The sequence below is a fragment of the Monodelphis domestica genome, chromosome 2 (genome assembly GCF_027887165.1).
Source record: "Monodelphis domestica isolate mMonDom1 chromosome 2, mMonDom1.pri, whole genome shotgun sequence".
In the NCBI taxonomy this organism is placed as follows: domain Eukaryota; kingdom Metazoa; phylum Chordata; class Mammalia; order Didelphimorphia; family Didelphidae; genus Monodelphis; species Monodelphis domestica.
Window position 1 is genome coordinate 30,808,181 of NC_077228.1, and position 25,852 is coordinate 30,834,032.

At 37.3% G+C, this 25,852-nt stretch overlaps 1 protein-coding gene across 1 annotated transcript in view; it reads right to left on the minus strand.

The window, feature by feature from the left end:
- The window catches only part of LOC100023529 (cytochrome P450 4Z1), a 48,500-nt gene that overhangs the window by 19,612 nt on the left and 3,036 nt on the right, over positions 1–25,852 (minus strand). Inside the window, exons 2-7 of the mRNA XM_001375011.3 lie at positions 20,678–20,819; positions 17,507–17,551; positions 10,963–11,090; positions 7,734–7,858; positions 7,498–7,652; positions 343–449 (exon numbers count right to left, since the gene is read on the minus strand). Coding sequence (XP_001375048.2) covers positions 343–449; positions 7,498–7,652; positions 7,734–7,858; positions 10,963–11,090; positions 17,507–17,551; positions 20,678–20,819 — 702 coding nt within the window. The remainder of the gene's footprint in view (positions 1–342; positions 450–7,497; positions 7,653–7,733; positions 7,859–10,962; positions 11,091–17,506; positions 17,552–20,677; positions 20,820–25,852) is intronic.

Genomic DNA, 25,852 nt, shown 5'->3' on the forward strand with positions numbered 1-25,852 from the left:
TACTAGCTACTCTGTTACTATTTTTTTCTCAATATAAAATGTATTTCCTCAAAATGGAATCAGTTTTAGCCATCAATCAATTCTTTGGAGGAAACCTAATCACCTTACCCAATCATCAGTTTCATCCCAACAACCCATTTGCTGATCTTTCTATGCATTCCAATTTTCCAGTAAAATGCAAATTCCTTTGAGGTCAAGGATTATTATAATTTTTTGTCTCTGTTTTCCCAGCACCTAGCATAATTCCAATACAAAAAAGCTACTTAATAAATAGTGACTCTGTTGAATTGAGTAGAACCAAAAAAATTGTGTGCGTTTGCTCAGACTGTTTAACAGACTTACTTTGGCACAAAGAAGAACATCTAGAAAATCCAAGAACTTCTTTTTTCGGATCTTGTCCTGTTCACTATTATTCTTGAGTGCTTCCCTCCTTTCCTGGATGATCTTAGCTGGGAGAAAGTTCAAAATATTTCCCTTTTACCAGGAAGCACATGTAGAGTTTTTGACAATGATTCTGCAGAGAAGTATCTCAGGGATTGGTACCCAAAACGGGGTCTCATTGACTTACCCATGTTGATAGTTTACAGTTTCAGGTCAACTAGAAAAGTGATACCCTGGAAGTAATCTTGATTCCTATCCTGGGTAGAATGCCTTCTCCATTTAATTTTTAAAATTTTTAGTTTTTCCCATTGTCATATGATTCTTCTTGTCTCCCTCTCCTCCCCCCCCCCCGAATTGACAAGCAAATTTCACTGGGTTATACATATATTATCACTCAAATCCCATTTACATATTACATTTTATAATAGAGTAATCTTTTAAAATCAAAACTCCAAATCATATGCACATATAAACAAATAATAAATCATATGTTTTCTTCTGAATTTCTACTTCCACAGTTTTTCCTCCAGATGTGGATAGTGTTCTTTTTCATAATTCCCTCAGAATTGTCTTGGATCAATGCATTGCTTTTAGTAGCAAAGTCAATTACATTTGATCATCCCACAATGTTTCAATTACTATGTATAATGTTCTCCTGGTTCTGCTTATTTTGTTCCACATCAGTTCACGTAGGTCTTTCTAGTTCTTATAGAAATCAAGCAGTTTATCATTCCTTATAGCAAAACAGTATTCCATCACCACCATATACCACAATTTGTTCAGTCATTCCCCAATTGAGGGACACCCCCTTATTTTTCAATTTTTTACCACCACAAAAAGTGCAGCTATGAATATTTTTTGTGCAAATAGATCCACTCCATTTTAAAAAATGTCTTTGGAGTACAAACTCAGTGGTATTGCTGGATCAAAGGACATTCATTCTTTTAAAGCCCTTTGGGGACAATTCCAAATTACCTTCTAGAATGGTTGGATGAATTCACAACTTCACCAACAATGCATTAGTGTCCCAATTTTGCCATATCCTCTCCAACATTTGTTTTTTTCCTTTACTGTCATATTGGCCACTCTGCTAGGTGTTAAGTGGTACCTTAGAGTTGTTTTGATTTGCATTTCTCTAATCAGGAGGGATTTAGAACATTTTTTCATATTATTATTATTGATAGTTTTGATTTCTTCATCTGTAAACTATGTATTCATATACCTTCACCATTTGTCATTTGGGGAATGATGACTTAATTTTTTGTATATTTGAGAAAATAGACCGTTGTCAGAGAATTTTATTATAAATTTTTTGCTCCATTTGTTGCTTCCCTTCTAATTTTGGTTGCATTGGTTTTGTTTGTACAACCCTTTTTAATTCAATTTAATCAAAATTATTCATTTTATATCTTGTAATCTGTCTCTTGATTGGTCTTAAATTCTTTCCTTCCCCATAGATCTGACAGGTATACTATTCCATTTGACCTAATTTATTTATTATATCATTCTTTATGTTTAAATCATATACCCATTTTGAACTTATCTTGGTATAGGGTGTGAGATATTGATCTAAACCTAATTTTTGTCATAGTTTTCCAATTTATCAGCAGTTTTTGTCATTTAGCAGGTTCTTATCCTCAAAGTTGGGATTTTTGAATTTACAGAACACAAGATTCTTACTTTTATTTACCCCCAGTCTGTTCCATTGATCCACCTCTCTCCTAACCAGAACCAGATTGTTTTGATGACCACTGCTTTATAGTACAGTTTAAAATCTGGTACTGCAAGGCTACCATGCTTCACATTTTTTTCATTAGTTCCCTTGATATTCATTTATTTGATGATTGTTCTTCAAATGAATTTTGTTCTTATTTTTTCCAATTTTATAAAATATTTTTGAGTAGTTTGATAGGCACTGAATAAATAAATAGGTAGGATTGTTATTTTTATTATATTAGCTTGTCCTACTCATGAGCAATTAATGATTTCCTAATTGTTTAGATCTAATTTTATTTGTGTGGAAAGTGTTTTGCAATTGTATTCATATAATTTCTGTGTTCACCAGGGCAGATAGGTTTCCAAATATTTTTTACTGTCTAGAGTCATTTTAAATGGAGTTTCTCTTTCTAACTCTTGCTGTTGATTTTTTGTTGGAAATATATAGAAATGCTGATGATTTATGTGGGGTTTTTTTGTGTCCTGCAACTTTGCTAAAGTTATTGATTATTTCCAATAGCTTTTTAGTTGGTTTTCTAGGATTCTCTGAGTATACTATCATATCATCTGGAAATAGTGATAGTTTAGTTTCCTCATTGCCTTCTTTAATCCCTTCCATTTCTTTTTCTTCTCTAATTGCTACTGCTGGCATTTCTAGTACAATACTGAACAACAGTGGTGATAATGGGCATCCTTGCTTCACTCCTGATCTTATTGGGAAGGCTTCTAACTTATCCCCATTGCAGATGCTACTTGCTGATGGTTTTAAATAAATACTACTTATTATTTTGAGGAAAGGCCCTTTTATTCCTATACTTTCTGGTGTGTTTTTTTTTAAACCCTTACCTTCCATCTTGGAGTCAATACTGTGTATTGGCTCTAAGACAGAAGAGTGGTAAGGGCTAGGCAATGGGGGTCAAGTGACTGACCCAGGGTCATCCAGCTGGGAAGTGTCTGAGATCAGATTTGAACCTAGGACTTCCTGTCTCTATGCCTGGCTCTCAATCCACTGATCCACCCAGCTTCCCCCCTAGTGTCTTCAATAGGAATGGGGGTTGTGTTTTGTTAAAGGCTTTTTCTGCATCTGTTGAGATAATCATATGATTTGTTAGTTTGATTATTGAAATAGTCAATTATGTGGATAATTTTCCTAATATTAAACCAGCCTTGAATTCCTGGTATAAATCCTACCTGGTCATAGTGAATAATCCTTCTGAAAACTTGCTGTAGTCTCTTTGCTAGTATTTTATTTAATATTTTTGCATCTATATTCATTAAAGAGACTGGTCTGTAGTTTTATTTCTCTGTTTTGGTGTTACTGGCTTGGGAATCAGTACTATATTTGTGTCATAAAAAGGAATTTGGTAAGACTCCTTCTTTGTTTATTTTATCAAATATGTTGCATAGTATTGGGATTAGTTGTCCTTTAAATGTTTGATAGAATTCATTTGTGAATCCATCTGGCCCTGGGGATTTTTTTCCTGGGGAGTTCATTGATGGCTTATTCAATTTCTTCTTCTGAGATGGGATTATTTAAGTATTCTATTTCCTGTTTTGTTAATCTAGACAATTTATATTTTTGTAAATATTCATCCATTTCACTTAGATTGTCATATAATTGGGCAAGATAGCTCCTAATAATTGTCTTAATTTTCTCTTTATTAGAGGTGAAATCTCCCTTTTCATTTTTTATACTGGTAATTTGATTCTCTTCTTTCTTTTTAAAAATTAAATTAACCAATACTTTATCTATTTTATTTGTCCCCCCCCCAAAGAACCAACTTCTAGCGTTATTTATCAATTCAATACTTCTTTTAATTTCAATTTTATTAATTTCTCCATTGATTTTTAAGATTTACAATTTAGTCTTTATCTGGGGATTTTTAATTTGTTCTTTTTCTAGTTTTTTTTTACTTGCATGCCCAATTCATTGATCTCCTTTTTCTCTATTTTGTTGATATAGGCACTCAGAGATACAAATTTTTCCCTGACTATTGCTTTGGCTGACTCCTATAAATTTTGATATGTTGTCTCCTCACTGTCATTCTCTTCATTGAAATTAATAATTGTTTCTATGATTTATTCTTTAGCCCACCAGTTTTGAAGAATTAGATTATTTAGTTTCCAATTAATTTTTAATTTGCCTTTCCATGAACCCTTACTAATTATCATTTTTATTACATTATGATCTAAAAAGGTTGCATTTGTTATTTCTGCTTTTCTGCATTTGTTTATGATGTTTTTATGCCCTACTATATGGTCCATCTTTGTATAATACCATGTGCTACTGAAAAGAAGGTATACTCCTTTTTGTCCCTATTCAATTTTTTCCAGATATCTATTAACTTTAATTTTTCTAAAATTTCATTCACTTCCCTTCTTTTTTATTTATTTTTTTTTGTGTTTGTTTTATCTAGTTCTGATAGGGGGAGGTTAAGTATACTATACACTATAAACTAGCATAGTTTTACTATCTATTTCCTCCTTAAGCTCCTTTAGTTTCTCCTTTAAAAATCTGTATGCTATACCATTTGGTGCATATATGTTTAGTATGGATATGATTTCATTGATAATAGTACCTTTTAGCAAGCTTTATTTTTATTCCTTATCTCTTTTAATCAGATCAATTTTTACTTTAGCTTTATCTGAGGAGATTGCTACTTCTATTTGTTTGTTTTTTTAACTTTAGATGATGCATAATAGAGTCTGCTCCAGTCTTTTACCTTTACTCTATGTGTGTCACCCTTATTCAAATGTGTTTCTTATAAACAACATAGAATAGGATTCTGGTTTTTAATCCACTCTGATATCTGCTTCTGTTTTATGGGTGAGTTCATCCCATTCACATTCACAGTTATGATTACTAACTCTATATTGCCTCCTTTTTATTTTCCATTATTTTGATCCTGCTTTTCCCCTTTCATTCTGTTCTTCCTCATGAGTATTTTGCTTTTTATCACCCCCCACATACCCCTCCCTCCAATTACCACCCCCTTTCCCCTCATCTTAGTCCTCTTCTGCTTCTCTGTAGGATAATATAGAATTCTATACCCCAATAAATATGGTTCCTATTTCCTCTCTGAGCCAGTTATGCTGAGAGTAAAGTTTATGCATTGCCCATCACCACACTCATTGTCCCCTCTCCTGCAATAATTTTTATGCCTCTTTATGCTACATAATTCACCCCATTCCATCCCTCCCTCCCCCTTTGTCTCAGCAATCCTCTTTTTCTCCCTTTGATTTTTTTTGCATATCATGTCATCATAATCAGCTTACTTCACCACCCTCTGTCCAAGTATACTCCTATCTGCTCTACTGCTAAGAATAATGTGTAAGAATTATAGATATTCTCTTTTCATGTAGGAATACATACAGTTTGACCTTATTGAATCCCTTAAATTTTCTCTTTCTCATTTCTCTTTTTAGGCTTCTCTTGGGTCTTGTGTTTAGATTTCAATTTTTTTGTTTAGTTTTTGTTTTTCCTCAGGAATGTTCAGAAGTCCTCTATCTTATTGAATGACTTTTTTTCCTCCTGAAAGGTATTTCAGTTTTGCTGGATGGGTGACCCTGGTTTGTAAACCTAGATCTTTTGCCTTCCTGAATATAATATTCCATGCCTTCCAATCCCTTGTGTGATCCTGATTGTAGCTCTATGGTATCTTACCCCAGTGCCCCAAATGTTCTCTGTCTACCTTTCAGGTTTTTCTCTTTTTGAAAGTTGTTTTGCTCTGTCTCGTTGTTGGCTTTTTCACTCCTGTCTTCATTTTATTTTAAAATTGGTTGGAAAGGATTCTCATGATGATTTTGAGCTTCCCTGCTTCTCCACTATCTTGGCTCCAGAACTGAAACTCAGAATGACTTCTTGAATGTAGTTTTATGGTTTCTTTTCTGATACATATCTATCACTGTAAGTATGTTTATCTCATTGCAAACTCTCAAAGAGTAGGTACTTGAGCCCCGGATAATCTCTCAATCTCTGTCTCTCTCTGTCTCTGTCTCTGTCTCTCCCTCTTAGAAAAAATAAATGCTTAATGAGTATCCTGTCAATATGAGATTGATTATAATTGTTTTAAATTAATTTATTAAACATATCAACCTCATTTTTCCTTCTAAACTTTCCTCTATTATTTCCTCTATCTATTTCCTCTATTAAAAGCTAACTATCAGTGCTCTAAAGTTTACACAGAATTTTATACATGGTATCTACCAATGGCAAACTGACATAGCCCAGTCACACTATGTTCAAAATAAGATTCTCAGAATCTCTGACTGGGAAGGAATCTCTGAGTCATTTAATCCAACCCATACCTGAACATGAATTCTTACCCTAAACCATCCAAATGGTCGTTAAGCTTTTCTTTTAGTAATTCAAAAGAAAAGGAATCCACCATATCCCAAAGTAGCCTATTTTGCACTTGGAAAATTCTAATTATAAAGAAAGCTTTTCCTATATAAACTTGAAAGCTACTTTTTTTTGCAACTTTCCCCATTTTTATTTGTTTTCTTTACTGGGGATAAGCAAAATAAAACTTTAATTTAGCTATTCTCCACTCCCTTAACCAAATCTCACAAACTCCAATCTCAAGGTTTTTCCCTAAACTCATTGCTCTCCTTTTGATATGCTTAAGTTTACCAATGATATACCCCAAAAGATAACCAGAAATCTTTAAAATACTCTAGATTTTGCCCAATTAGGTCAGAATATGGCAGATGCATCTTCTGCTTATTCCTGGAAATTATATTTCTTTTAATGCAGCCTTTGATTGCATTATATTTCTTGACTTCCCTATCATACTATTGGCTCATATTGAATATGCGTTTTAGCTAAAAATCTCAATTCTTTTTTTAGAAACCTGCTTTCTAGCCCATTTCCCCAATCTTATACTTATGAAGTTGCCATTTTGTACTTGAGTGTAAGACTTTAAATTTATCCCTGCCAACACAAATATTACTTGAAGTTTGGTTTTGCCATCAAATTTATTGCTATTTATTAAGTGCTTACAGTGTGCTAGGCACTGGAGACACAAAAATATATGTCTCTCATGCCTGGAATTCTCCCTCCTTCCCTTGGTCATTGGAATCCCTAGATTCCTTAGGAATTCCAAAGCTCAGCTCAGGTTGACAACTCCTATATATACAGATTATAGCACTTCCTCAGAATTTCTTTGTCTATTTTTTTGTATTTACTTATCAACGTATATGTTTTAATCCCAAGGTAAGATGTAAGGTATACAAGGCTGTTTTCATTCCTTTCTTTGGATCCACAGAGCTGATCAGAGTTCTTGCTACATAGCCAGCGAATAAACTATTTTTGTTAAATTTAATTAAAATAAGTATCCCAGCCAGCAAGGGTCTATGAACTAAAGAGCATGAAGAAATAGCCCAAGGTGGAGAAAATACCTGGGAGCTGATGTGCTATTTGGCAGAGAGCTTGGAATTCTTGCCCCTGAGAACTCCACCTGTAAATCAAGTCATTGTGATGGAGGTAGTGGTTCAGGCGGCAGAAGATTAGTTCTGAGAGTTTTGTCACAGTTGAGAGGTAGTTGGTAGAAAAGCTACAAGAGAAGGTACAATGCATTATCAGAGGATATAGTGCTAGTCAACAGGCCTGTTCCCATGTGACCCTCCCGACTAACCTTTCTGTTTGGGAGCTGGTCTGGACACTGAAGGCACATTTCATGATGCTGTCCAAGGTCATCAGGCGAATGGGCTCACAGATCTCCACAGAATTGTCCTGGGTGCTGAGCTTCTCCCATGTATCCTGGGACAGAATAATAAAACTGGCATCGTTGATGTCTTCCAACAATCTTTCTTTGATTGCCTATGGCTTGACCTTTCTTCCTTCCTCTGTCCCTCTCTTAATCTCTTCTCTCTTTCTCTTCTTTTTGCTTTCTTGCTGTTTCTTGCTCTTATCCTTCCCTCCCTTTCTTCCCACTCTCTCTACCTTCCTCCCTTCCCCTCTTTTCTCCCCTCCATGTGTTAGGGAACAAAATATAATATCTAGAGATGTTAACACTGATAGCCTGATAAAATGGAAGGAACTCTAGACTAGGAATCAGAAGATTTGGGTTCAAATCTGATCTTGATGACTTGTTGGACATTTAATCTTTTTGAATTATTATTTCTACTGACCAGTGAACCAACACTAAATGGCTACATAAACAAATGAATTAGACTTTATGCTATGCATAATATTTATATTCCTTGCCAGTTCTGACATTCTTTAATATGATAAAACAATTATATTCTGTTAACAGTTACTAACCTTATTATCATATTTATTGGTTTTCTGGATGGTGCTCAGATAGAAATGTTCCTTTGATAAGTCATCCTACCATTATTCTTCTATAGCTAATGTTCTATAAATATTGCCCAAGTAGATAAAATAACTGCTTTTTAAATGACTGAACATAAGTATAAGGACATCAGCTTCTCCTTATTGAACTTTTTGAAGTGATTTGCCCAAAGTCACAAAGCCAGGAATTATCTATGGTCAAATTTGAACCCACAACCTCCCATCTCCAGGCCGGGCTCTCTATCCACTGGGCCATCTAGCTCCCCCAGTGTTGACATATTGTTGATTGAGTTCATGTGGATGTTATTCATGAAGCACCTTGGGACTCTATGCTTGGATATGAGCTGTTCCATGGGGTCTGTCAAGAGGTAAACCACTTTTGGATACATCCAACAAATCTAGTGACTGGTATCACCCTTTGCTTTGTGAAGTAACATCTGTGTGCTTCCAAAAGGATTTCTGTAAATTCAAAAGCTATTTATCATGTGCTTTGACACAATGTATTGATCCTCTTCCTCGTTTCCCCACGAGAAAGCATTCATCTTTTTACAACTGCCTTGAAGATGATGAGCCCTGCATTATGTTAATATCGTATGAGTTTTTGTTTGAACACCATCTAGATTCATTGTCATCCATTTTACTGTGCCATTAAGTACATAGCAACAGTGACTTGATTGGAATGCTAGTAGTGGGGAGAACTATGTTCATCATTTATATACCATTATACCAATTATTATGGAACATATTTGAACCTGCTTCTGTCTACTTTTTCAGAGAAGTTAGTTTCAGTTACTGCTCTTGATTTAACCACTGCCATTAATTATATGAATGGTACATCAGCTTTCTGTTTCAGGTTTGATGCAACTTGGGTTGGAGTCTGAGGAGGATATCAGCAACAACATCAGAATTATCACAATGATAGAAAATCTTGTTTCCTCTTGTGTGAAAAAATTCAGATGGAAATGATACTGGGATGAATCACCATCCGGCTATTACTCTGTTGTAATTAACATCCTATGGGCTATATGGGCACAGTAGAAAGAAATCACTACTTCCTGTAGCTGAATAAAACTTTTGGGATATAAATTTCTATTTTGTAGGCTCTCCAAATGCATTCTTAGTACAACTCTAGTGCCAGGAGAACAAGATGGATATGTACCTCATCCCCATGTATGTTCCCCATGTTTTTGACTTATTCTACTAGGTTTGTCTTCATCATCATATTTCCTTCCTCCCTCCCTCCCTCCCTTCCTCCCTTCCTTCCTTCCTTCCTTCCTTCCTTCCTTCCTTCCTTCCTTCCTTCCTTCCTTCCTTCCCCCTTACCTTCTGTCTTGGAACCAATACTAAATATTCTAAGACAGAAGTGAGAAACTCAGACAATAACCTTATAATAATAATAATAAATCCGTATAAATATTGTGGTATATTTAGACGGCATCTTTAATAATCACTGAATTGACAAGTTATCCTTTATATCCTTGGATTTTTTGCACATACTTTTTGTTTCTTAGCTAATGTGTTGTTTTCTTCTAAGTGTTTATGGGTATTTTTCAACTAATCTGTATAAAGGATTTAAATATGTAATTATCCTATTTTGGAGGAGTAACTGATATTCTCATCTTTTAGGAATAGATATGTTACATTATCTGTGTTTTTAAAAAAGCTAGGATAATTATTATGGTTTTTATTTTTTATTATTTTTTGTTATTTATATATAACATTTATAAATATATATATTTATATATAACAAATAATAATTTGTTATTATTCTCAGATCTCTGTTCTAAGATCCTTCCCAGATTGCCATTCTGATTTCTAGGATTCTCTAGGAGGACTAAAGTGATAAATACCTTTGATATACTTACTTAAATTAGTTTAGTCAGACTGTTATCCTTCTAACCCTTAATTTCATTGAGCTACATAGAAATGATGACAGTCTGGATTGCAGTGGAAGATAAGTAAGCCATTCTGAAGCATGTAGATTATCTGGATAGCGAAGAGAGGGGCTGAGCATGATGTGAGCTAATTGGGTTCTCTCTGAAAAAGAGTTACTAAAAGGCAAAAGGAGAATGCAGAGAAGGAGGAAGAACGGTGCCCAAACCATCTACCTCTTCTCAGCTAGGCATGGACTTGCATCAAGGAAGGGAAATGCATATTAAGGAAGCATTATGACAGTGAAGAGAGCACAACAATTGAAATCAGAGACCTCAGTTCAATTTTTTTTTTATCTACTCCTACTAGCTGTGTGATAATGGCCAAGTAATTAAACCTGTCTGAGCCTCCATTTGCTAATTTGGAAAATAGGGATAGTAATGTCTACAGCAGGTTTCTCACAAGCTTGTAGTAGCAGAACATATTTCAAATCTTTTGCACAATTTAAAACTTCATATCAATCAGAGACACAGAAGCTCAGAATTATTAGGGACCTGTGAAGTCATCTTGTTCAAGATTTCCTTGGCCCCTCACCTTCCTGTATACCACAAAGTTCCTAGCACAGTGCTTGGCACAGAAGCAGATGCTTAGTTCATCTCTGGTGGCTGGCTGGGTCCCTGAGCTCTCTATTCCCTCACCAGCATCCTGCAGACTGAATCATTCATCACATGGATGTAGGGCTTCAGAATGCTCAAGTGGAAGGCAGGAGTCAGCAGATGGCGATGCTGGTACCACTTCTTTCCTTCCAGGCTCAGCAGTCCTCCTCCTTAAGGTATCACAAAGACAAAAAATTCAGATCATGTCATGAGAATGCTCATACTGCATCATGGAAAGCCTGGTGGTCTCAGAAGATAGTGGCGAGAATGCTAGCTCTGTTATCTCTCCGCTGTACAATTGTGCACAAATAACCAGTATGAGCTTTGGTTCCTTCGGCTATAAATGGGGATAACACATGCTATCTTCTATACATACTCAGCAGAAGGGAAATGATTTATAAGACAATATAGAAAAGGCAACTGTTGTTATTTTTATTTTTAAAAGAATGGATATTTAGCTGATATTTTGAAGTTTTTGCTATGAATTGTTGCATTATTTTCATGTAGATATGATTGTAAGCTTTGGAAGGCTCTCTTAGTGGAACAAACTTAGGGAGGGTTTATGGGGGGGGATTTTCCCACTTGGCTGCTTTTCTGAACTTCCTGATCTCCTGAAGCACATCATCCTGTAAGATGGAATCAAACCTGTAACTCACACCTCCTCAGATCATTTTCCACTTGCAGGCTTCGCCGTGCTTCAGATTTCCTTGGTCCCTCACCTTTTTGTATACCACAAAGTGCTTGGCACAGAAACAGATGCTTAGTTCATCTCTGGTGGCTGGAACCTGCTTTTTTTCCACTTGTTTTTTAGATTCTTTTAATATGTTGTCACCTCTGTTAGAGTGTAAATTCCTTGAGAGCAGGGGCTGTCTTATGACTAGCCTTGTATATCCAGTGCTTAGCACAGTGCTTGGCACACAGTAGGTGCTTAATAAATGTTTATTGACACTGACTTTGAATATGGTCCAATGACAGACTGGATACTTATAGTTTTAGGGTCTGCCTTGTTAATCACTGAAGGGATCCCCAACTAATTGTCTTCAGGGAATGAATCTTTTAGCCATAGCAAATTCTAGAACCTTTCTCCTAACACCCAGAGAAGTTGACCTCTATATTTAAAGAGGTAATACCCCAACTCCTGAATTCATACATTGTCAAAGAGTTAGGGCAGAAATCTGAAGACAGCAGAAAAGGGCAAAACTAAAAGGGCAAAGTTATATTCAGAATTATTTGTGAGTAAATGACCGGAAAGGCTTGGCAGTTAGATTTGGGCTTTTAGTCTATTCCCCTTAGTGTAAGGGTACATCTGCTAAATTAGGAATAGCCAAATAATCACAAATCCAACTGTGAGATCTGATTAATTATCCTCTCCTGCACCTCCCATGTCGACTCCTCTTTCCTCCCTATTCAATGCTGCAAAGAACAGCATCCTTTATGATTGTTCAGCGGTTTCAGTCTGTCTTACTCTTTGTGACACCATTTGGGGTTTTCTTGGCAAAGATACTGGGGTGGTTTGTCATTTCCTTCTCTGGCTCATTTTACATATGAAGAAACTGAGACAAAACAGAGTTAAGTGACTTGTCCAGGTTAACACAGTTATTAAGTGTTTGAGGTCATATTTGAACCCAGACAAATGAATCTTCTTGACTCTAGGCCTGATACCTAGTTGCCTCACATCCTTTCTTAAACTCATGCAAAGTTCAGGCTCTCTCCTTTTATGGGAAAATAGACTAAATACCCTTTTTCTACATTACCTCTTTTATGCTACATATTAAAAATAACATTAAGTGTGTACTTTGAAGTCTTGGGTCTCAACTGAATGAAAATCCTTAGAAATCTTTCTTTAGGGGCAATTAGGTGACTCAGTGGATAGAGAACCAGCCCTGGAAATGGGAGGCCCTGGGCTCAAATCTGGCCTTAGACAATTCTAGCTGTGTGATCCCAGGCAAGTCACTTATCACTTAATTCAAGTTGCCTAGCCCTTGCCATTCTTCTGTCTTGGAACCAATATTTATTTCCTGTTTTTTGTTTTTGTTTTTAGAATTGAAAAATTTTATTTAATTAATTGATTTAGAATATTTTCCCATGGTTACATGATTCATGTTCTTTCCTCACCTCCACCTCCCCCATAGCCAACGAGTAATTCCACTGGGTTTTACATTATGTCATTGATCAAGACCTATTTCCATATTATTGATATTTGCATCCCCAGTCATATTCCCATCGGCCCATGTGATAAAGCAGTTGTTTTCCTTCTGTGTTTATATTCCCACAATTCTTCCTCTGGGTGTGGATAGCTTCTTTCTCATAAGTTCCTCAGAATTGTCCAGGATCACTGCATTGCTGCTAGTAGAGAAGTCATTACATTCAATTGTGCCACACTGTATCAGTCTCTGTATACAGTGTTCTCCTGGTTCTGCTCCTTTCACTCTGCATCACTTCCTGGAGGTCGTTGCAGTTCACATGGAATCCCTCCAGTTCATTATTCCTTTTAGCACAATAGTATTCCATCACCAACAGATACCACAATTTGTTCATCCATTCCCTAATCAAAGGGCATTCCCTCATTTTCTTGGAACCAATATTTAGTATCAGTTCTAAGACAGAAATAAGGTTTTTTAAATCTTTAACTATATATTTGAAATAAGTCACACAATGAAATATTGTACATAATTCTTTAATGCCTAAGCAGTTTCAAACTTATCTCCACTGCCACTCACTCCTGGTGAGTTTATAAAATACTCTTTCCTGAACTGATCAATATAATTATTAAATGAAGAAAAGGGAAAGGAGTCTTTGATTAAATCAAAGGAGAGAAGTGTCTCTTGGGTTTACCTTTAGTCAGGTAAAAAGGAGAATCCTGGGAGGTAAAAATAAGATTCCAGAGTTTTAGGAAAATGACACTCTAGGCCCTAGAGTCTAGGGTATATCAACAATTTAAATTAATATTGTTCTGAGATGGTTACATAGAATTTGAACCCTTGCCTAATATTGATACTGGGAGAGAGAGCAAGACTGCTTCAGAAAACACCTCTGCCAAGTTATGGCCAAAGGAGGAGGGGAAGTGCAATATTTGATAGGTTCATATTTTAACTAATATCTTTTGGTGCTAATTTCATGTTTCTACTATTGGAAGAAGAAGTGCTGCCCACACTCTTTATATTTCAATACTCTGAGGAAAAACTAGCCACTTTGCCCTTGATACAGGTCTGTACTTCAAGGTTCACAAAGCATGTTTCATATAACAATGTTGGAAGGCAAGAAGGGCAAAGATTATTATCCTTATTTTACAAAATGAAGAGACTAAGACTAAGAGGTTGTAAGTGATGAGCTTGGCAAAAATGAAAATAAACAACAAATCAATTATTCCCATCCTGCTGAATTGCATCATTCTGGAGGTAAGCAGGAAATTCAAGGCTTTATTTAAAAGAGGCTGAATCTTCTTGCTCTTTTTGTCCTAAAGCAAATATAGATCCCAGTGGCATTACACTAAGGACTCATTGGATCATGGTGAACAATAAGATCAGAATGTGCTTTGAAACAAGGTTTTCTAGGGAGACTTTGCCTAAATAAAATTTGTTTAGTTAGGGCCCAGAAGGGTTGAAAACTGGTAGGAAGGATGTTCACTGGCTCGTTTGAGAAAGAAGGGAGCCATTTAAGCCAGTTGTGTGAGCCAGAGGCATTTCAAAGAGATGTTGGAGGGGGAAAATGTTGTCCCTCTGAATTTGGGGCCAAAGTTAGAAAAAAGGAGGTAGATGTTTGGAGAGAAAGAGACAGGACCATTGACTGAGGTAAAGTTTGTGATGGCTTTCTCTTGGTCTGTTCTAGTGGCCTTTGATGACTTCTTGTCATATTCTTCTTTTTATTTTCCCCAAGCAGTACAGAAAAGATGGTAAAGTATTGGCCAGCATTCAGCTGACCTATACCAACATTTTCTTCTAAACAATATATAAATAACATAAATCAATCTTGAATCAAATTTTCGAGTAGCAGAATCAAACCAATGAAAGATCAGAGGGAGACATTTTTTCTAGTCCAAGACAATTTAGAAAGTCTAAAGAAGTCTGTAACACAGGTGAAGACCTGGAGCTTGGCAGGAGTACCAGTGTTGGTCCTTGGAGGCAATCACAACAATAGCAGCAAATTTGGGAGCTCTCAGACCAGAGATGTAAAGGTATAAGACAATTGAGCAGAAAGAGATTACAAGGTACCCTTTACTGGTATTGAGTGCAACTGTTGATTGGCAACTCTATTACCCATAAGCAGTTCTGGGTCATAGTTCCAGGACAGTGAGGATTACTTGTGATTGGTCACAAGGAATAGGAGTCTTGGTCACAGTTCTAAGGTCAAGAGGAACTTTTGAATTTGTAGTTGCAGGAGATTAGGGGATGTGGCCACAGTTCCAGGGCCAAGAATACTAGTACTTGTGACTACAGGGGAGCAGAAGCCCTTCTCAGTAGAGCCCAAATTTCAGACCAGAGGAGCAATGCCCACAACTTTCCCTGGATCACACGATCTTGGAAACCCTGAAAACTTGCAGACACTCAGAACTAGCTTTGGAAACAGCAATACACCCCCCCCCCCCGAGGGTTGGCACAGTTTATCTCAAAACCCAGGTGAATAGAGCCCAAATTTAATATAAAGTTGAAACTGAAGAAATGGGCTAGGAGAATGAGCAAACAATATAAAAATAACTTGACCATAAAAGCTTACTGTGGTGGCAGGGAGGACAAGACATAATCTTAGAAGAAAACAACAGTGTAAGAATAGCTACAAGTAAAGCTTCAAAGAAAAATGCTAATTGGACCCAAGGCCAGCAAGAATTCTTAGAAGAGTTAAAGAAAGAGATGAGTGGTAAGGGAAAATTTGAGAAAAAGAATGAGAGTGGTGCAAGAAAATTATGAAAAGAGAATTAATCGTTTGGCAAAAGATGCACAACATTCCTGAAGAAAATATCATCTTAAAAATAGAACTGACCTAATAGGAAAAGAGGTACAAAAATTCACTGAAAATTCCTTTAAAAGAAGAATAAGCCAAATGGAAAAAGACAAAAGTCTGAGGAAAATGTGCAAACAGGGAAATGTATGCATTGTATGATAATATATATATAACCTATATCACATCAACTGCCTTCTTGGGGTGGTAGGAGGGGAAGGAGGGAGGGAAAAAAAGAATGGCATAAGTTTTTGGATATAGTTAATGTAAGAATTTATTCCTCTTGTATAAGCATATGTATTATAATTTATTATACACTTATAACAAATTATATGAATTATATTATTGTTATGTTACCAGTTATTTTAAAAAATAAATGAGAAAAAAGCAAAGTTGACCAAATGGGGAAAAATGGCATGGAATGATCTAACTTATAGAATTGAAGAAGATAACAGAATGGATGGGAAATCAGAATCCAACAATATGTTGTATATGAGACACATTTGGGATGGAAAGCCAGCTTAAACAAAGGGTTTCTTACAAAATCTATTCTGCTTCAGTTGAAGTGAAGAGGGCTGTAGTGGCAATCATGATCTCAGATAAAGCAAAAGCAAAATTAGAATTAAAAGAGATAATCAGAGAAAATACATTTTGCTGAAAGGTAACATGGACAATGAAATAATATCGTAAAGATTTAGAGCAGGTTTCTTTTCTTTTTTTAAAAAACCCTTTCCTTCTATATTAGAATCAATACTAAGTGTCTGTTCCAAGGCAGAAGAGCTGTAAGGGCTAGGCTATTGGGATTCTGTAACTTGCCCAGGGCCACACAGCTAAGAACACAGGTTCTCCTAAGCCTAGGTTTAGTCCTTTATTCACTAAGCCAACTAGCTGCTCTAAATTTGTTTTTATTTTTGATTAAAAAAAAAAAACCCTGTATAGATGGTTTCATAAAAATGCATTGTAGTCACTTTCCTCTCCCCCATTTTTAAAAGTTTCAAATTTTCTTTAGTTCAAGTACAATAGTTCAATTCTATATTGATTTATTAAATTCCATCTTCTTGCCACTGTTTCTTGATCCTACTAGCTGTCATGTTCCCTATTAAATGACTTTTGACTTTATATGTGTTTTGTATTGGCTCATCTGTGTGCACTGTTTGCATCCATGATTTAATGTAAGCTCCTTGAGGCTCTAGGAGTAAAAATGAATAAATACTCCTATTATTTAAATATATATATGATTTTAATAATAAATTAAAAGAAAGGGAAAAGAAAAAGGATTCTTTTGGTCAAGTGTGCAGAGGAAAGAGAGCCAGAGACTCGTAACTGTAGCACTTCAACAAAAGCACAAGTTCCCAAAAAAAGAGCCCTGCAGCGTGGGTCTCAGCCAAATTTATCTCCAAAACCTTCTTATGTAAAATGAGGATGTAACTTAAAAAGGATGCTGGGAATGTAGCTCAGGTGTGGCAAATCTTCCACCTACACATACCCCCCTATGATCCTTTGGGAGACCAGTCTCCCCAATGAATCATTTAAAACAAAATTAACTAAGATACATACATATTTTACACAGGGAAAATACAAGGCTAAGGATTTTTTCCTTGTCATACTCCTAATTCTCTCAGAGAAGAACAAGATGATGATAGGTACTTACCAATCCAGGGGATAATAAACTTGTACCCATGCTGTATTTTGGGATCTGAAAAGTCAAGCACAGGAGAGAAAAGACCTGCATTAGATAGAAACATAGTGCTGAAAATCAGAGCAAGTTTGTGGGCTTCTACATTTTGAATGGGGTTAATAGGCATGTAAGTAGGACAAGGAGAACCAAACATCCCATAGGACACTGGGTTCTTGGTATCATAGGAAAATGCAGTGGTTTCCCTAGAGAGTTAACAATTAGATAATGCGAAGTGATGAACACAGGGCTTTAAGATATTGATTATTAAGTTATTTATTATTCCTTGCAATGTAATAGGAACAGGATGGCCTGAATGGGGCTCAAACCCAAGAGGGACTGTTGTATCAACTAGAATATAGGGTTTGGAGGTAGAAAACCTCGGTAGATATCCTGGCTCTGCCACTTACTATTTAGGGGGCTAAATGATGTCATTAATGACTTTATCATTACAAAATTACCTGCATGAGGCAGGACAAAATCCTGTCCTAAAGTCACTTGAAATGAATGGGGGTGGTGGTGTATATTATAGCAAACAATACAGCAGGACAAGGGAAGAAAATGAATACTTGTACAGAATATGGAAAATAAACGCTTGCCAGGTGACCAGTGAGGGGACTGCAAACAGGTTGTCACCAGTAGATCTAGGATCTTTGAGTCTTAGAGCTGGAAGGTACCAATGTTGGCAATTTGCCCTACTCCCACCTGACACATCTGTGTGCTACAGGATGCTGATCTGGAATTGAATCATCCATCACTGCACAACATGAATAAGCTATCCCTCCATAACACTATACTTTGCCTCTTATACTGATTTTATGCTCTCCAGGTCACCTTCTGAGATTTAGCTTTTTAAGTATCTTCCTTAACAGGCAGGTAATACTCTCTGGATAAAGAACATGAGGGTTTCATGGGAATTACAGGACTATGGGACCATGGGATTAAAGAGCTAAACAGAACCTCAGAGGTCACCTAATCTAACCCCTCCCCCATTTTATGGTTAATGGAATTAAGACTCAGAGAGATAGTCCAATGCTATATAAACAATAAGTGACTTGTCACTGGTAGTGTACACATTCCCTAGCACCTATAGGTTGAATGATCATTTCTATGGAGATGGTTCACAGATCTGTAAGTCTAGCCCATCTCTTTCCCAAGCTTCAGCCCCATCTCACTAACCACCTGTTGGATATTTCAAACCGAATGTCCCAGGAACATCTCAGACTCAATATGTCCAAGACTGATTGACCCACAAACCGTCCCTTTCTTAAACTTCCTGATTTCTGTTGAGGACAACATGAGTCTTCTAAACTCCCAGGTTCTTATTTTCATGTTGTCCTCATTTCCTCATTCTCTGTCATTCCTCTCCCATATTCAGTCATCAGTCATATATTGCTAATTCTATTCCCATGACAACTCATGAACGTGACACCCCTTCTCTTTACTGTCATAGTTACTATCTTAGAGCAGTCAAGCAATCAACAAGTATTTTTAAGCACATACTATGTACCAGGCAAGTGCTGGAGATACAAAGAGGCATAAAAGATAGTCTCTTCATTTCTTTCTGGACTATTGTGATAGCTTTGTTAATCTTATTCTAATGTCTCTTCTCACTCTGTTTGGTCCCCCACCATGTTACCAAAACTATGATCCTTCTGTATCAGTGTCCCATTTAATAAATTTCACTGACTTCTTGCCTCTAGGGCCAAATATGAAATTTGCTATGGTCTTTGAAATTATTTTTATTTTAAATTCTTACCTTCTGTCTTAGAATCAATACTGTGTATCGATTCCAAGGCAGAAGAAGGGTTAAGATTAGGTAATGGGCATTAAGTGACTTGCTCTGGGAAGTGTCTGAAGTCAGACTAGGATCCTTTATCTCTAGGCCTGGCTCTCAATTCACTGAGACACCCTCTGCTGTGATCTCTTATAGTCCTTTCCAACCTTGCCTTGACATAACTATTTTTTAGCCCAACTCTTTTCCTCATACACAGCATCCACCTCTCAAGTCTGTGTCTCAGGCCTGTTTATTCCCCATGCAGAGAAGGCCCTCTGTTCTGTCTTCTCCCTCAGAGAATCCCTCATTTCCTTCAAGATGTAGAGCATGCACAATATTCTACATGAAACTTTTCTACACTGGTCTAGTGCCCAGGTGCCAATGCCATACCTTCCAAACTACTTTGCCAAGGGAATCATCAGTGTCATCCCTCCCCCCACAACAGCCAAAGGGATTTTCCCAAATCCCAATACACAAAGGTATGATCATTCACTCTCCAGCTTTGTAAAGTCCAATGACCCACTAATTCCTTTAGGATGAAATATAAACTTTTTTTTATGGGTATTCAAGGGTCTTCACAATCTGACCTCAATTTACTTTACCAGTTTCATTACAGATTATACTACTTTATATACTCTAGAATTTAGGGCAGTGATGGCAAAACTTTTAGAGACCAGGTGCCCAAATTGCACATTCACACTGCATGTGAGCTGCCTCCTTATTCCAGACAGGGAATGGAGGAAGCACTCCCATGGACAGAGGGCTAGGTGATATGGACAAATGTCACCAGGCAAGGTGGAGAGGGGCAAGGGAGCAGCTCCCTCCAGCATGCGTGCCATAGGTTCACCAACACGAGTCTAGAGTATCTTTATTGTTTCTACACGTCATTCCATATCCCATCTTCATGGTTTTGCACTGGTGGGGCCTTTCATTCTTAGAATATACTCCTGCCTTATTCCCATCTCATAGAAACTAGTTTCATTCAAGATTCAGTTCAGGAACCACCTTCCACATTAAGCCTTTCTGAATCCTCTGGTTACTAGTTCTCACCCTCTCCAAATTACTATGAATCTATTTTGTACACACACACACACACACACACACACACACACACACACACACACCTTACATATAATAGAGGAGATACATAGGAACACATACATGTGTGCATGTGTTCCTGTGTGATTCCTACATTAGAATGTAAACTCCTTTAGGGCAAAGACTGTTCACCTTTATCTTTGTATCCCCTGGTCCTGGCACACAGTAGGTATTTCATAAATACTTGTTGATTGATCATGGACTGTCAGACAACTTCTCTCATTCTCTCAAGGTCCAACAATTCAGCACTGGTCCACTCTGAACATTCTCACCTCTTCGGTTCAGAAGAATTTTCGCATATTCTGGGTCATAGATATTTAAAAGCACCTGAAAGGCCCCAACCCAGAGAGGGAGAGCACAAGGGTATTGTTCTGGCAACACATTAAATTGCTGGAGTTCTTTTTCCAGGTAAAACTGCAATGAGAAAAGAAAAAAGGTGAGTTTGGGCAGCCTGCCAAAGGAAACTTTTTTCCCATATCTGCTTCCAACCCCTCCCGAACCCCCTACTTTTCACAAGTCCAGAATGATCTCAGGGTACTTTAATAGAGAAATATGAGCATAGATTCTGAACTTTAGCTGTAGAAGGGACCTGGAGTACTTCATACAACCCATACCTGGGCAAGAATCCTCTCTACTAGATCCTTGATAAATGACCATTCAGGCCTTCTTCTGAAGATCTGGAGCAATGGGAAATATCAATTTAAGACCTGTTTAACCAAATATCTGCTGCATCTTTCTGTCCTGCCATCTCATTAGCATTTCAAATCCAGTAGATCCAAAATAATTCTTTCCAAAACTCATCACTTTACCAATCATTTGCCAAGTCTTGTCAAATTTCTCCCACCTCCCCTTATCTAGTTACTCATATAGCTTTAACTATAGCCCAGGTCCATATTACTTCCCTCTAAGATTGTGGAAACAGCTTCTTAATTGGGCTTCCAAACTCTAGTCTCTCCCCTCCAATCTATTCTCCACAGAGCTGAGAAAGGATGTAGCATGTGCCAAGCAAGTCAAACCACTCTGATCACTATTTCCTGTTGGACTCTAATAGAAACACCAGGACCTTGAATCCAAGAGTCTAGGGAATATTACTGTCTCCAAACTACCAGAAGTGCTTCTATCCTAAGCCCTACAGCCATTTTTGAGGGGAGAAATCATGATGAAGAAGGGACCCACCTTCCTCACCACTGCCAGCAACAACTGCTATCCAATTGCCTCCAACAGGAAGTTGGGCACAGGGGTCCTTGGAATAGCAGCACTTCCCAGACTACCAGTTCTTCTCCCAGCCCTGCCATTATCCAGGGAAACAACTTGTATACAAAAGGGGAGGCAGCCAACCCTACCAAGTGCCACATAGGGAATGGGTAAGCAGCTATATGCCAGGAAAATCAATATCCCAGTATGAACCATCCCTCAGATCCTGATGGAAACAGCTCAGGACCTGGAACCCAAGAGTCTTGGGAATTTCAGCAATGCTTCTAGTTCCATGACCCCTGCCATCATCCTGGGAAGCAAACCCTGTGGAGATGGACCTGGCAATGCTTCCCATAGGGCTATAGCCACAGCTACTGAAGATCCAGAAAGGAAGGTTATTGGCACTTACAAATGATTACACATCAGAAACTTAGGACAGAGTTGGATTGGATTTGGTGTCCCCACTCAATTCTTATCTCCTTTTGTCTTTTGAGAGCTTCATGTCATCTAGAATTTACCACCCTTTCTATGACATGAACTTGTTTGTGGCTGACCTTTTCCAACATTTTTGGCTTGGACCAAAGAAACTTTAGAAAGAAACTTCCTTTCTCCTAGTAAACTTTATGCTCTTCACTTACAACCAGCAGAAAGTGTGCTTTTAGCAGTTCTTCCAGGAGAAAATTCCTGCTAAGAGGAAAGACATTTCCCTGTTTTCTTGGTAGATCAGTAAAAGTTTATTAAAGGAACATAGAAGACATAAACATGTGCAAAAGTATAAAGATTTTTTAAAAGCAGCAACTACTTTCAAAGACTGAAGAAAACTGATATGCCATTGAGGAATATCGAATAGCTTCTATTATCATTAAGCTAATTTATATTCCAGTCTTGTTAATAGAGAGGCAACATTTTATAATATAGAGAGATCTGGCTTCTAAGCCAGGGAGACCTAGGATTAAGCCTCACCTCTTAAATACACTATCTATGTGTGTGGAAAGGAAACTAGACTAACAGTTTGTGTGGGGGAAGGGCCAACTGGGAGTGGCAGTTGGATCTTGTGACTAGCACTTCCTTCCTGCCGGGGGAGACTGGTGTCCTGGTGTTGGAGGAGAGAGGAGCTTGTTCAGCCCAGTCTGGTGTAGTGTGCTGCTTCTTCTTGGTTCAGCCCGAAGATTCAGGCCCACTCACTTCTGAAGGTTAGAATTGTCCTTGTTTGCTTTCTATCTACTGCTAAGATTCTGAATTATACAAAACTGGTCTGATATAGAGTAGACGGAAGTGGGAAAACCCTCCGCCAGCCCTGGGGCCTAGCCTCAGGTCTACAGCTGAGAAAAAACTCCAGTCCCAACTGGTTATTAAACTTTATATTATTTAAATTCACAGTCAGATAAGTGGACTATCTTTTCTGGTCATAGAGGGAGCTGAACTTCAGTTCAGTCATTCTACAACAAATAATCCTTATCGGACCCCTGCTGTTTCCTCTCAGCAGGGGGCATCTCCCTCCCTTACTTCACCAAACAGTGTTCCCTCTCTCTGCTTAACTCCTCCTTACCTCTATACAAACCGCCCATTATCCCCATTTTTCCAATCCTATTTCCCTTTCCAATAAATATTACAGTTTTTGGCAGAGCCAGGTAGGTTTTCCAACCTATTTTGTCAAGAATTTGGGGAAAAGCAGTCAGTTGGAGTTGTCAGAGAAGTTGGGCCTGCATACATTTCAAAAGCCTGTGTGACTGTGAAAAGTAACCATTTTGAGAGCAGTGCTGAGTGCAACTAATCTGCCTAGTGATACCATGCCCAAAAGAAACCACTCCTCCTGAAGGGAGGAGGTGACTCTTAAAGGGCCAGACTTAAAAACATTTTTTCTGTTACAAAAGGCTTTTCAAGATACAAGATGGCAAAGAAACTATTACTTGCTATGGGTTATCTAGCCTGGATTGCATATTTCTTGTATATGTTTTACGACTTATTTTTTGTCACAATTCCGGATTATATTTATTTTTTGCTTAGCATCTATGAAACTTTGCAATGGCTGAATATAAGTATGTATCGCTTGATTTCATTCATTCCCACATATGCTGGAGCATTATTCTTCTTAATCAAATTATACTATGCCCTAAAAATAGGTGTGCATCTAATTTTTGGACAAAAAGCACAAGATAATGAAATGGCTGTGACGATTTTAGCCATAAAAGAGGAGATGATGCAACTAAAGGAAATGATAAAACAACTGACTGAAGAGAAACAATGCGGCAAAGGTATTAACACACAACAAGACATACCTAAAAATAACAATGTAGTTCAGCAAGAAAATACAGATGGGGCTGAAGATGGAATACCAATATTGCCACTAAGAGATCAGACAAGCTCCTCTCTCCTCTTTACATACAAAGCAATCAAAGGAGAAATTTACCCAGATGTTTCCTTTGTGGAAAAATGGGTCACATGGTTCGAGACTGTTATTTAAAGTCACAATTATTCCAAGCTAATAACAAACAGAGGTCTTGGAAAAGCAACATAATGTATAGCAGCAATAATACACATACAAGTGCAAAATGTTGTGATTGTAATTGCAAGAATTCATTGCAAGCACCAAATTTAGAAACCATGGAGAGGTATATCCAACAAGGAGCGAAACCACATTATTCACAAGTAGTCTCAGGTGCTGCCAAACAAAGTCAATTATGAAGCCAGGTGCATGGGGTAACATCAAAAAGGACTTGTAAACCAGCTTACATTGCAATGATAGGTGGAGATTGTCAATTAGCATGCATCACTACATAACATGGAAGAAAGAAGAGATCCATCAGTCAACATGAGAAGTGGAAATCTGAAGAAACTTGATAAGTATTAATTCAACACAAAACTATTAGACACAAAACACAAAATCACAAACTGACATATTGAGAGACCATGTTTATATAAACAAGTGTTTGAAATTGTATTTATGCAAAATGTAAATATGTATATAGTTAGTTCCATAGGTCTTAGGCAATAGAAAGATCAATAGATATTTCTATTTGACTACAGGATGTGGAACAATGTATATTGTTGTATTATATGTAAATAATTTCTGTAAATAATGTATTAGTTTTAGTTAACTTAGAATAAGTAGTATTAGCACTGAGATTCAAATTTCTTGTAATAGTTTTGTTCAACATTTATTGTACTGAATTTATTGTAAAACCCCAAAATTACCCTTGCCCTTACTTTCCCACAAAGAATCCTTAGAGTAGATTTAGTAAATGGGTCCCTGGCCAAGTCATTTGAGCTCTCATCATTCTAGGCAACTACCTTAAACTATAAGTTTAGGGAAGGTGCCCAACCTGCCTTGGCAGAGAGTTCCCAATACCAATCAAACCTTTAATAAACTTCTACTAGTGTACCCAGTAAAGAAGTATTCTTTTTAGCATATAAATGAAGAGAATACCTTTAGCTGGAAGCATCAAAGAATAGCATCTGTGTGAGTGGAGAGAACAGAATGTATGTGATAGATATTGTGAAGGTATAAATATCAAGACTTGGGAAAATGGAGGCAAGCATGATATTGATGTTTCCAATCTGGCTAACTGGGAGGATAATGGTATACTTGACAGTAATAAGGAAGTCAAGAAGAGAGAAGGGTTTAGGAGGAAGGAGTCTAGTCCCTATCTCTACAGGATTTTATCATTGTCTAGGTTCAAACAAAGGTAACTAGGTTGCTCAGTGGATAGAGCATAGGCATGGAGTCAGGAGGAGTTCAAATCTGGCCTGAAACACTTCTTAGTTGTGAGATCCAGGGCAAGTCACTTAACCCTACTTGCCCTAGTTTCCTTATCTATAAAATGAGCTGGAAAAAGAAATGGAAAACTGCTCTAGAATTTTTGCCAAGAAAATCTGACATGAAGTCATGAAGTGTTGGACACTATTGAAAATGACTGCACAACAACCATTCATAGACTCAAACAAGAATGACTAATATTAACCTAGTAGCAAGGAAAAGGTAGACCAATTTTTTTTTTAAACCCTTACCTTCCATCTTGGAGTCAATACTGTGTATTGGCTACAAGGCAGAAGAGTGGTAAGGACTAGACAATGGGGGTCAAGTGACTTGCCCAGGGTCGCACAGCTGGGAAGTGTCTGAGGCCAGATTTGAACCTAGGACCTCCCATCTCTAGGCCTGGCTCTCAAGCCACTGAGCCACCCAGCTGCCCCTGGTAGACCAATTTTTAAATATATGGACAAGTGAGGAGGACATATCTCCTAGCTCTATGTTA